General features: G+C 33.1%; 1 protein-coding gene across 1 annotated transcript in view; it reads right to left on the bottom strand.

Annotated features, from left to right (window-relative positions):
• Positions 1-11594, bottom strand: part of LOC145679053 (fatty acid synthase-like) — a 99560-nt gene extending 87966 nt beyond the window's left edge. Inside the window, exons 1-4 of the mRNA XM_081749651.1 lie at positions 11567-11594; positions 9122-9351; positions 4874-5178; positions 708-852 (exon numbers count right to left, since the gene is read on the bottom strand). Of these exons, the coding sequence (XP_081605777.1) occupies positions 708-852; positions 4874-5178; positions 9122-9351; positions 11567-11579 (693 nt within the window). The 5' untranslated portion in view covers positions 11580-11594. The remainder of the gene's footprint in view (positions 1-707; positions 853-4873; positions 5179-9121; positions 9352-11566) is intronic.
• Between the last annotated feature and the right edge of the window lie 2485 nt (positions 11595-14079).

Raw genomic sequence — 14079 nt, 5'->3', positions numbered from 1 at the left:
CTCAAAATAAAAAGATATGTATACGACTTTCTTTGACTGTATGAGGGAATCAAAATTAAATTCAGAAATGGGATAAAAGTTCGACTTTTGTCGCCCTCACTAACTACTTGAGAGGAACAAAGATTACTCTGTGAAGCATCAATATATATATATATATTTTGCAAATATTTAGTTCCCATAATTTTACTTCCACAAAATACCTCTCCTTATTTACGAGTTGATAATACTAAGAATTGTCAGCAAAAGTTCGACGTTTAATGTGATTTTTCTGTACACATATTATCATTTGGAGGAGCAAAGTGAGCATATTTTGAGTTTATTAATAAGAATTCTGTTTAAGTGGTATATTGTTTACATCGTAATGAATACACATAAGTTATACAAGATGTACCTCTCCTTCTGCGGCCTCTATATTGAATACATGTAAACCGATTATATCTAATTTTGTAAAGCAATCCTCCTCCTATATAAATTATGTGACTTTGTGTTCAGAGCTAAAATTCTCAAAATTAATTCGTAAAACTGTTAAGAATATATGTCAACATTCGTTAAAAAAATCAGTAATATATACATGTTTAGTGTTCCAAAAAACAATGAAGACAGTTCTCTCGAAGTGTCATTTTAGCGTCTACGCCCCAACGATTCACTATAAGACAGTACAGATCTTAAAGAATGTTGGATCAATATACAGAGACATATATGCGTACCTTTCGATTCATGTAAGGTACAAAATAATCTTCTATGTGATCCCACTCAATAAGAGGAGAAATCATGGGAGTTCCTCTGCTTACAGGAAACGAAACTTCGGGATACAGTTCTGACACTTGAGGCTGAGCACCCGCTATATACAATCTAAAGAATACAAATCATGAATGAATTGTCATACTTTTTATTCATTTCAGATCCTCAAAATAAGATTTCCGTAACTCAGAAATGTCAACCTTACAGGTAAGGAAAGAAAAATAAATAAATAAATAAATAAATAAATAAATAAACTTGATCTTCCTTCCTGTTTAAGGGAATTACAACTTTATTTCAATACATAATATATTGACTACTCTTATTTCATATTTATAGTATTAATTACTGAATAAACAACCTTTCTTAAATTCCTAGGTACACTCATGTCCATAATTATTGTCGCATGTCTATAAATATATTGTTGTAGGAATATAATTTGATAACGAATTCGCTCGGTATTTCTTATAATGTTGGTATGTGTATAATCGGAAAAGACATGCATATGGAAAATTTCATGTCAAAAGAGCAGTAAATAAGAACAATAAAACGAAAATAAAATTTTGTTGTCCATTTAGCAACATTTTGTTTTACTCATTCTAATTTTCGTATTTATAATCCTTTTCCTATGAAATTTACCACAAATATACATTTAATGATTATATATATATATTATCCTGCAAAATCATTATCAAATTATATTCTTACAAGAAGACAGTTATAGGTATGCGACAATCATTTTGGACATGAATATACATAAAGTTACAATTATTGCATATTAAAAATTGATAATTTAAACGTATTTTGAGTTACGACAGTTTTATTCTGGTGGTGTGATTGATTTTCAATAAATTATAAAACGTATAACTAGATTTTAAAGATCTTGGGGGGAAACAACTCTATTTTTATACGAAAGGGAAGCTGAAAACTTCATCTCTTTTTCGTATAGCTGATATATCGCATTTCCATATTCTAACATGCTTACAGGAAGTGTTTCTAGAAATAAGACATGTTGACAGATATGCCAGAATACACATCAAGGCAGTCAACAATCACAATTTCAGGCGAGCCTCAACTTTTATCTGATATATGTCAAAAGTTATCGCCATTGTTTAACAATTGATAGACCCTCGTTCGAGTCCCTCTACTAGTCATCCTGAATGAAGACTTTTAAGGATTTTGTTTTGACTCACTAGGCAAATAACAGGATAATACTTTTAATTAGATGCCTTTGCTTACTTTCTTCCAAAATTTCTTTACATTGTTTCCCATGTAAAATTGCTCTGTAGTTGTATCTTGATCTTAATTAATAGAATAAATATTCGTTTCAAAGATAGTTGTAAAACAATACCACGTAAGAATAAACCAAAAGTTACAGCCCCATATTTTTATTTTAAAGCTGTTGATAGAATTATCATTGAGTGCTCCTAATATTGTTACTAAGTTTAATTATGTAATTATTAGTGTTAACTTATTCCTTCTGCTTATTGTATATCCTTTATTCTCACATGTTATGCATTTTATCAACTATTTTAAAAAATTGAACAGTAACCAGAGATTTTTATCTAACACTATTAGGCAAAATCTGGCAATAAGTATGTCAACATTATTATACGTATCTTCTAATATAAATAAAATAAAGAGTTTATTTGTGTGTGTGTGTATGTGTGTGTAGCCTGGGGACCGGACAAGTGGACCAAGAGTGGGGTACCTTTGTTCAGGCCCCAGACCAAGACAAAGCTTTATTTTAAATTCTAACCAGGGGGTCTGGGGTGGGGCGTTTACCGGGACATGTAAAAATAGAAGAAAATGACCGATATTAGTGCCGAATTCATAGTTTCAGCGATCGCTGAGATCAATGATGAACTCCGATCGCATTAACTTTCAAATTCACTCCATTCGGCTAGGGGGTCACGGATCCGGGGGAAGGGGATACCGAAATATGTAAGAATAATCCAAAATGACCGATATTCGTGTCAAATATGTGGTTTTCGGGGTCTCTGAAATCAATGGTGACACTTCCATTAGCAATGACTTTCAAATTCAGCTACCATTGTATGCGGGCCGAAGGTCACTGCGGGGGAGGATTACCGAAACATATAAAAATAATCCAAAATGAGCGATATTAGTGTCAAATTTATAGTTTCCTCGGTCGCTGAGATGAATGGTGATACTTCCACAGGCGTTGACTTCCAAATAGAGACCCCATCAGCTGTGGCGAAAAGCCTGGTTTTTAAATTTCGAACCATGGGGTCTCAGGGAGCTTTTACCGGGATATGTAAAAGTAGTAGAAAATGTCCGATATTTTTTAGTTGTTGTTGTTGTTTAGTTTGCTTACATAGATATTTTATCTGATCCATGCGAAGAATGGGCATTTCAGCTAGTACTAAATAATAGGATATATATATTGAAAATACAAATAAAAATGAATTTCTAGAACATTGTAATTTTGCTTTTTATATCATATAACATTCTTTTCTTATTGAAAATTTTCGTTAAGATTCACAGTACGATTCATATTAAAACTTCTCAGCTCTCTCTTTTACCGGGCTTTTGTAACACTGCGTGCTTTTGTCGTTGAGGGGAGGGAACGACTCACACTCGCTTCTCTTGAACCCGCTTGTGTACATAATAAGACCATTTTGGCATTTTTGAAATGAAACGAAGGTGTTTTTTTTTTTTTTTTTTTTTAGTTTAACATCCCATAGTTACGACTTTTAAGCTAAAGGAGACGAAGATTAATGAAAGTGAATGATTCTGATATAAATTTATTTTGTGTGAATCGAACCCGGGACCATCTGAACCAAAGGTGCACGCGCTAGCTACTAGACCAACGGGGAGGGCTTTTTACATTTTATATATTTTTAATTAATTATTATTTTAATGGTAAGAATGATCATATTTCATTATCTGATAGAGCTTCTTGTTCACTTCCAGTTAGATTAATTTTAATAAAACTCTGCTTTAAGGAATATTCAGTATATAAGAGGTAAAAATTGGTGTTCAAAAGTTAGGGAGAATTAAATTCAAAAACAATTTAGAACACATTAGATTGCAAAATTCTAGGTAAGGGTGGGATTTTTGTACTTTCTATTTTTTTTAAATCAAACTTTCTTTCACTAAAGTGCAACAAGGAAGATTTGTCATAAGTCAAGAATATTTATGAATGAAGTTTTCTTTTGTTTCTTTCCAAAACACAGAAAAGTTACGAATACCACATGAATTAAATCATCAATACATCAATACATTTGCAAATGCTCTCAGTGATTGATAGGTATGACATAAAGTTAGATTTATTAAATTGATTAGCTTGACCTACTTTGCTCCTGCATCTTTAGAAAGAGAATAGAAGAGGAAAAAGCGAAACAATTATTAGTGGAGTATTACACTATAATAAATAAAATGCAAGGAAGAATCAAAAACTAAGGTTACAAGGCCGATATTTCTGAAGTTTCGTCTGTTATAGGGAAATGAGAAGTGTGCAGTAATTTTAATACATGGAATTGGCAACTATGCAAAGTTTCAGCCACCTGCCACCTACAGCGCTAGTTGTAGGTAAAAACAAATGACGGCTCAGTAGGAAAACTGATCTCGCGAAGAAGTCCGCTCAGTTATTCGATTTCTGTGGGCGAAACATATAATAGTAGCTAAAATTCACCGGCAACAGGTAGAGGCTTGCAGAGAGACTGGAATGTCTCGACAGCATGTCGCAAATTGGTGTCAATAGTTTGCATACAGCCCAGAAGACCACCATGCTGTTGAAGCAGTTTCGCTGGGACATCATCGACTCCCTCCCTACAGTCTGGACCTCACTCCAAGCGAACTTCTACCTGTTCCCGTACTTCAAGGAGCACCTAGAAAGCCATCGCTTCGCTTCAGATGAGGAGGTGAAACACCTTCTGACAAAGTAGCTAAACACGGAAGGACACGATTTATACCAGGAGAGCTCATCCCACGATGCGTCAAATGTCTCAACCAATATGAAGACTATGTCGAAAAAAAAACGATTGTATGTACTATCTGTTGTATGTATAATAGTAACGGGAAAACATTTTTTCCCGCGGTGGCAGCTGTGGGAATTTCGATATAAATGTAAAAAAGAAGAAGAAGAAGAAGTATGACTGATAATACTTACTTCCCGATACCTGAAAGAAGATGTTCTAAATTGTTCTGATGAGACGATGAAAGTAATGCCACAACGGTGGAATCTTCTGAAAGATTCTTTTTAAGAATTCCTTGCAGAAGTCCGTGCGGAGCTATTTCAATCGTAACTGAATTCACTGGAATGTGCTTGGTTGCCTCTTCAAATAGCACTGGTGAAAGAAGATTGTTGGTGTGGTAGTCGGCAGATGAAAACTTCGCCAAAGGAGAATCCCATTTATTTTCAGGAATGGATGAACTGATCCATTTGGAAGATCTTGGTTTGGGTGTTAATATTACCTTGAGCAAGAAACTATTAAACTTATTATATTTCTTTACAACACACGTATTTCATAATCATGTGAAGGGCTATATTATGCAAAACATAATTTAAAATATCTCAACCTTTAATAGAGGGTGAGGCAAAAAGACATTAATATTAAATAGGAGTTCTTTTTGTTTTTGTTTTGCTGATTAAATCATGGCATGCCGCTATTCCATTCATCAACGAAGGAAAATAGCTGCCTGGATGGAGGTTTTTCAGTTCCCAAGCATCGTGCAAGAAAAATTCACGGCCTGGACCCGACGGGATACACATTCGCGCCTGACAATTGGGTAGGATCTACGAGAAGTTTGTAAGAACAGAGTCCGTTCAAGACGATTGGAACAGAAACAGTGGTAGAAAGAGAATTGTCCAAACTGAAGAGAATATCATCCTCGTCCAGGAAGCGATGATAGGCAGCCCAACCAAGCTCTCATGCAGACTTTCTCTAGAGACTAACATTTCTCAAAGTACAGTGGTTAGAATTTTACACCATGATTTAGAAATGAAGCCATACTACTTTCAGACTGTGCAGCATCTCACAAACGTGGACAAGCATGCATGTGTGAATGCTGTACAAATTATCTTGGAAATGGAGTGCTTGGAGTCGGACATTCTGTTCATGTTTTCTGACGAAGCAACATTCCACATCAACAGTGAAAGCAAAGAACTGTGAAAAAACAGAACTGTGTCATCTTGGACGACCTGAAGCATTGCATCATTCAGGTTATCGCTACTATCCCTGCCCAAATGGCCCAGGGGGAGGACATACAATCGACAATAAACAGACTCCACGAGTGTATTGAGCCGGATGGGTGCCAAATTGAAACCTTGTAACCAAATCTTTGCCTTGTAATTTCACTTGAGTAAATTCCCATTTAATGTTAACATCTTTTTGCCTCACCCTGTATATGTACTTAAATATTATTATTTGTTTTAGTATTTAAACGTATACCCTAAATAAAAATCTAAAATTCTATGTACTATCAGGTAATTACAATTTAATATATATTAAAAGAACAATGAAATGGTAATCATACAAAAGTTATGACTCATTGCGCAAAACATTCTGGGTGCCCTTTGAACAAAAGAATAAAGGAGACTGTGATGATGAGTAATGAATGAAAAGGTGGAATGAAGAAAGTGGGAGGAAACGGAAGAACCCCGAGGAAACCCATGCACACAGTGTTTGTCCACCACAAAGTTCACTTGGCGGGGGCTGGGATCGAACCCCGGACCCCAAGCTCCACAGGTGAACTCTCTACCACTGAGCTACCGCGGCCCTTACTTTCTTATGTGTTGCATGATAATATCAGGGGCGTCATTTAGGGGGGCAGGGAGGGGCAATTCCCCCCCTGCGTTTGTGATTTATATAGATTTTATCAATAGAGTAGTAGAAAGTTACTGAAAAACGCGAAAATTTACTTATATCATGGGGTCTTGCCCCCAAAGTAAAATCTGAAATGACGCTCCTGGATAATATTTATACTATTTTCTGATAATTGTCGTAAGAAACTCAAATTTGTATTTCTCAGAATGAAATATTAACCATTAGAATTCATATTTTACCTATTAAAGATGAGGTTGCAACTTTATACTTTAATTTTCGAGTGGTTAGCGTACGCGCCTTTGGCGTGGGAGACCCGGGTTCGATTCCCGGCTGGAGCTCATGTGGTTCGGATTCCACATTAATCAGTAGTTCCACGTCTCATATAGTCTCGCTGCTGAAAGGGACGCTAAACTAAAACCAACACACTTTAATTTTCGATTGAAAAATAAGAAAAAGTATTATTTAAGGTATTTTTAGTACTGATTTGTTAGTTATAAGACTTAAATATAGATAAGTCATCTCAATCATATTCATTTCATTTAAAAAAAAAAAATGTTACAGCTAGAACTTCAAAAATATATTATTTAGCTATTTTAGAACAATAGAATATAATATAATAGCATAGTAAAGCTTTTGTGATTATGTGGAAATTTTAGTCTAGCTAATTTTGTTGTTTAGCATTTGAAATTAGTAAAAATTCATGTCTGAGTAAATTATAACTTTTATGTACAGGGCAACTCTAAATAAATGATACAAAAAGGAAAATTACTGCTGACACTTATGATGAATTTATTGTGGAAAACATTGATGTAATGTGAAAAGTAAACTTGCCAGACTTCATTTACAGTTACATACACTCAAATACGGATATACACAGATCAATGTACGCTCTTTTTACGACACGATAGATATCTAAACGATAATAAAATTTTCCCCTTGCACAAATAAACTCTCTCCTGAAACTGTTTTGAGATGTAGTGCTTATAGGGTGCTTGATAACGAAGTTTTCTCTAAAAATATCTCTGAACAACAGGTACCGATCACGTTCTAGCGTAATTGAATATTAATAAGGCTTCTGTATCGCTGATGTAGCCATTTTGTATACCAATATTCGTTACTGGGTAATTTCAGAAATGGCGAATTTTTCAGTAATACCAAGTTAAACTTCAATATTTTAACTCTCCACAATAAGTTCGTTACAGCAGATGCATGTACCTTTTCTTTATGTATCATTCATTTCGAGTTTCCTTATATCACAGGAAATTTGACATCTGATACTAATTTGACATTTCTTTTAATTGTTTACTATACTCGCATTGCCATTTACATCCCGTGAAAGTGTTTTATTCCTGACTAATAACAATACTTATTTTCAACTCTCCTAATACAGTAAAACCTGTTTCACCGGATTCTTTATTAAACGAAAATTTGTATTAAACGGAAATACTTCACGGCCCCATGAATTTACTGGCAAAAATCGTGTTAAATTCCCTTCATTAAACGGAAACTGTTTTATGCAGACAACGGAAATTAAAATAAGCCTCTTAACACAAAATTTCAAGTTCCGGAGTGCTGCATTTAGAAAGTATTTAGACATCTTATGAGGGAGTAGATATATTTTTTAGCAAAACAGACAGTGATTTGCAAACCGAAACAGCCATGACAGATATACATGTCTTAATTGAGAATTATGCGAAAAGTCTGAAAGCAGAAGAGAAGGTGGAGGAAGAAGAGAAATAAAGCATTGCGCTGAAAGAGGAGTGTAGGCTAAAGACTTATCAAGATTATGTCAAAATTTTAAAAGAACTAAAACATTTACCTTACGTCGAAAATACACTGATATTTTTAGTGTGGTTTTTCAGGCTAAAGTCTTTGTGTAAAGTTGAGAAGAAAAGCAGCCATGTGTACAGAAAATCCTCCTTGACTACTGAAAGAATTAAGTTAACGTGTGTACAGTATTTTTTTCTGTTCATTGTAAGTTTTGCGTGTATTAATTCGTGGTAGAATCAAATGCTGTAAATTGACTAAGGTACATACAGCATCTTATTTTATCTCAGTATGTATACTATATGCATGTATTTTTTTTTTCTTTTTATAGATTTACCTTCATTAACCGAAAACCTATTTTTAATGGAAATTTTTGCGAGTCCCGTTCGAATCCGCTAAACACAGGTTTTACTGTACAACATTTCAGATGACAACTATCTATATTCTATTTGAGATAAACAAGTGATGATTTTTAAATATTCCACATCATAAATCATTCAACCAATAGTATTTATTGTAGATTTTTTTTTAGCTCCAATGAAAGGTAAACACGAACTATGTTGAGGAAATGAAATTTAAAATCTCCAGTAGACTTTTGAGATTAAAGAAGAGAGATAACATAATCATCTGTGTAAACTCAAAGAATCATGATTTCTCCAAACATATATATTTTGTTTCTTTGTTTAATGTAAGCGTTAATTACAAAATAGGAAAATGTTACTTAAACTAATCAAATTAATACCAAATTAGTTACATTGAGTCTGTTTAATTTAAATATGAGTTGAATGATCTTTACGTTATTCGTATTAAAAATGAATACTTACTTCCTTTAGGTACTCCTTTAATTTGAGTCCTGTATCTGTTATGTATCTGCTATGAAAAGCAAAGTTAGCAGTATTTACTTCCTTCACAAATATATTTTTTCTCTTCAATTCTTCTAAAAATTTTGTCACCGCATCTACTGGACCTGATATTGTTGTATTACTTGGTCCATTATGACATGCAATGTCTATATTTGAAGGACAGGTGTCTTTCAATTTTTCATACGAAAGACCTACAAAAAAAAAAAATAATAAATAAATAACTATCTTTATATTTTTATTACTTATTGAAGGGTATCATTTCAAAATATCTCGGTTTGATACAGAAAGAACACCACGAAAATATTTTTGAAAATAGATTTCGGTCAAATTTATTCAAATTTTGATATAATATATTAAACTGCTCAATTACTAATCTCAATGGACACAAAGTAAAAAAAATGGATAATTCTTGATATAACGGAAAAATAAACATAAAAAAGGCAACTTTATACGTTCTAATATTTGTCTATACTTTTCTAAGTTTCTGTGTATATCTCTATGTATATATGTTTACCTAAATCCCTCAATACCTCTCGGATTAAGTAATTATTTATGTACTTGAAAATTTAAAGTCAAACGAATTGTTTCATCATTCGCTTTAGACTTTAATATGGTCTATGAATGGATTTCTTTCTTTAGGATTTTATGTGAATCTACAATTTTTTTGGTACACCCATGCTAAAGTTCTAATAAACGATATTGTAACTGTTTGATCTTGTATTCATACTGACAATATTATCAGAGACTTAAGGAAATTAATTTGGTTTCATTTCAATATTTCAATTTTCGAATTGGTTTTCTTCTACATAGTCATCTAATTAACATGGTTAATATATTAATACATAGTATAAATATATGAACTATAAGCTTTTAAACTAGCAAGTAATAGTCATCTTGTAATGTCGCTACCTATTTATTTATATATTTATTTATAATTTAAAGAATTTCATTGTCGGCAAAATATTTACAAATTCTTTAATGCAACAAAAACTTAGTTTTTTCTAACTCTTTATTAGTTTATTTACATCTCAGTAGTGCATTCTTCATCTTTTGCCCTGTACCATACACGAATTTGGCGCGGGAGACCCGTGAGAGATTCCTAGCTGAGATCACATAGTTCGGGTCCCACGCTAAGCTGTAAGTTCCAGTCTCATGCTCCTTGCTGGTGAAAGGGACACTAAGCTTTACTGTAAATCAATCAATGATTTTTTGCCCTGTGCAAATAGTTTATTATTGGTCATTAATCATTGAAACGATGACATTTTTTAAAAAGAGATACTTATGATTTTTATTGTTATATTAGTTTACGAGGATGTAAGTAGAATGTTCTGGAATCAAATAAGGTTAGAATAATAAAGTACTTTTCAAATTGTGAATTTTTTAAATAGTAAGTGAACATTCTGCGTTAAGAAAGTACCATATTTGAAGGTGCAACGTGTTCCTATACAAATATATCTACAACACAGAAACTACCTGAATGATTTTAAATTGAGTTTGTGGAAACCGTGCATCTAAAGAAAGTACATTGAGAATTGTTTTGGCAATTGTAATATATCGTGCTATTTTGTTGACTAATGCAACGATAACATTCATATTTTTTTCGATTGTTTATATTTTCTCGATCCATGTATATTGGGCTTAAGAATAAAATTGCTTCTGAATTGTACCTTCATTCGAAGAGAAAGAAAATTTAAAAAAATAATTTACAATGTTACACTGATTAATGTTAATTTTGTAAATTTTATATTTCAAGCTTGTATTATTCATTTTGTTCTTGCAATAACGATTCACTTTTTTTTATGGTTTCTTAGAACCGAGATATAACGAGTTGTTTATTGGAAGTGGTGAAGTTCATATCGAATTTTACTAAAGAGTAAGTGTAAAAACTTATGTGAGTTCAAATAAACTTTTAAAAACTAATATGTGAAATTTTGATCACTCTAACAAATATCTTTGTTGCATTTATTGATTAAACAATTTTTAAAGCGATAAAAAAAGGACAATATATCGAACTGGGTGAACTGGTAGGTTATACTAAGGATCAAAAAAAAAAAAAAAAAAAGTTTACTTCCTTCAAGAACTGAAGTCGAATTGGAGCATTTCTTGCTGTGAATTTAACGAGTTTCGTCCTTCATAGTTGAATTAACGCAAATAATTTAATTGAATAGAAAACAATTTTCATAAAATGTTGGACCAAAAACTTAAATTTGTTTATTGATAGCAAGGAAATATAATAATTTAGAGAAAACATAGTATGTACAATACAACAATTTATCAATGAATCCCAGAATCACGAGCTAGAAGAAATATAAAATAAATAAATAAATACAGAATCTCGAAGGATTTCTCCTTGAGATTTAATACATAATCATAAAGAGAGAAGAATTTACTCTCATTGTTCCTTACCTACTGCGGCCATTGCGCCTATTGTATTATGTGTTTCCAGCAAAGCGACTCCTCTATAATAGGCTGCCAGCATTGTTTCTTCGATCGAGAAACACTCGTCCGCATAGGCACATCCAAGCTCTCCAATTGAATGCCCAACTATGATATCTGGATGGATTCCAAGGGAACGTAAAACATCTACTATAGCTACCTACATATTAAGAATAAAATAAAATAAAATAAAATAAAATAAAATAAAATAAAATAAAATGACTTTATATCTGAAAGTAAACATTTAATACAGATTTTTGCATGATACTAATACAAATTTTTGCACGGGTGACAGTATTTTCTTCAAAAATTGAAAAATTAAGGAATATTGATTTAATTCCTTATGAAGCAACCCCCAAGTACGAAAATAAAGTAAGAGCATGGGCAAATGTTGATACTTTATCCTAAATTTGTCTCAATTCAAAGAAATATTTAGAGGTTTGGAGCAGGCTGTTGAGTTAAAATTCACGAAAACAGGAGATTCACAGTTTTCAAGTCGTCGTTGGTTCTTTCTGGGCGGCAAGCGATTATATACTGTTGAACAAGTGAAAACGACCATGAAGAACTGACTATCATCACAGGTGTCAGAGTTCAATGAGGTGAATATACAAAAACTCGGCAAGGAAGCTACGTAGGAAGATAGAGAATTTAAATTCAGAAAATAAATCTTGTTTTCAACAATGTTTACCTGTCTCGTTTTTCTTGCAAAACGAACTTTACATAATGAAAGAATGTCAAAGCGTTCTGTGAAAATGAATGCATTTTCGTACTGTCAGCAGAATGTAATTGAGCTTTAATATAGGAGGGATACACAAACTCTAGCGAAAAGCTGATTGATATAATTTAATGTCACTGTTCCTTCTTATCAATTATGAAGCCAGGTTCGTTGTGTGCATTTTATATGAGTGCATTTTATCAACGAACTTAAAAAGTTCGTTACTAAATTCTCTATGTCTGTCTGTCTGTCAGTTATTTGCGATTTTTTAATTTTGAACACTGCATTTGATAGAGCATCAAAAAGTATCAGAGAAAGTGATTAAATTTTTCGCGTCACTCTTACCGTTCCCAAGATATTGACCAAAAATGGCCGATTTCCAGAAATTTAAATGACCTATATCTCGGGAATCGTAAGTCATAGAGATCATATTGGTGTTGATCAATACCGAAGAGGATGGTAAATATTTTGGTACTAAATAGTAACCGGTGGCCACTGTTCAACTGGCCACTGGTATGGCCAATGGCCAGTTCGCTAGTGACTACCCATTATTATCGGTATTAAAATGTTTACCATACTCTTTAGTATTGATTAATACCAATATCACCTCTCTAAAACTTACCGTTCCCGTGATATTGGTCAAAGATTGCCAATTTCTAGATATTTAAAAAAAAAAAAAAAAAAAAAAAAAAAAACATAGCTCGGGAACCATAAGTTATAGAGAGATGATATTGATGTTGATCAATACCTAAGATAATGGTAAATATTTTGGTACCAAACAGTAACCGGTGGCCAGTGTCCAACTGCCCATTGGTTTGACCAATGGCCAGTTCGCTAGTGGCCACCGGTTACTGTTTGGTACCAAAATGTTTACCATACTCTTAAGTATTGATTAACATGAATATCATCTCTCTATGACTTACCGTTCCCGTTATATTAGCCAAAAAATGGCCAATTTCTAGATATTTAAAAAGTCATAGCTCGGGAACCTTAAGTTGTAGAGAGATGATATTGATGTTGATCAATAGCTAAAAAGATGGTAAATATTTTGGTACCAAATAGTAACCGGTGGCCACTGTCCAACTAGCCACTAGTTTGGCCAGTGACCAGTTGGATAGTGGCCATCAATTAATATCGGTATGAAAATGTTTCACATTTTATTAGGGATTGATTAACACCAATATCATCTCTATATGACCTACCGTTCCCGTGATATTGGCCAAAAGATAGTTCTGATTTTGGGAGATTTAAGGAGCCATCTCGGAAACCGTAAGTCACACAGAGATTATATTGGTGTTGATTAATATCTTGGTGTTGATTAATATGAGGATGATGAACATTTTGGTACCAAATAGTAACCGGTGGCCACTGATTAACTGTCTACTGGCCAACTGGCCACCGTTCCCCAGACATTGGCGAAAAAAGTTCGAATTTCTAGATATTTAAGCAACCATATCTCGATGATACTTTGCTATTTCTTTCGAGAAAGAGTAGAAGGTGCGGATAAAAATATTTACTTTTACATCTAGGAACAATGACAGTTATCCTTCCAGCTTCATATCTCCATTCTTTTCAAGTTCGTTCTGGCAATACTCTTGGAGCATTCTCAACTGGTATTATCTTAATTTGCTTTACAAATAAGTTTAGTATAATTAAATATCCTAACTATATATAAAACTACATGAGCTGACATAAATTATTGAGCACTTCCTGTAGGGCTACAATGATTAAATTTGGCATGGTTGTAGCTTTCCGGAACTAACCCACA

The sequence above is a fragment of the Thermobia domestica genome, chromosome 2 (assembly GCF_964235325.1).
Source record: "Thermobia domestica chromosome 2, izTheDome1.hap1.1, whole genome shotgun sequence".
Taxonomy (NCBI): domain Eukaryota; kingdom Metazoa; phylum Arthropoda; class Insecta; order Zygentoma; family Lepismatidae; genus Thermobia; species Thermobia domestica.
The sequence above is the reverse complement of the archived record's forward strand: the minus strand, read 5'-3'. Positions and strand labels throughout refer to the sequence as shown.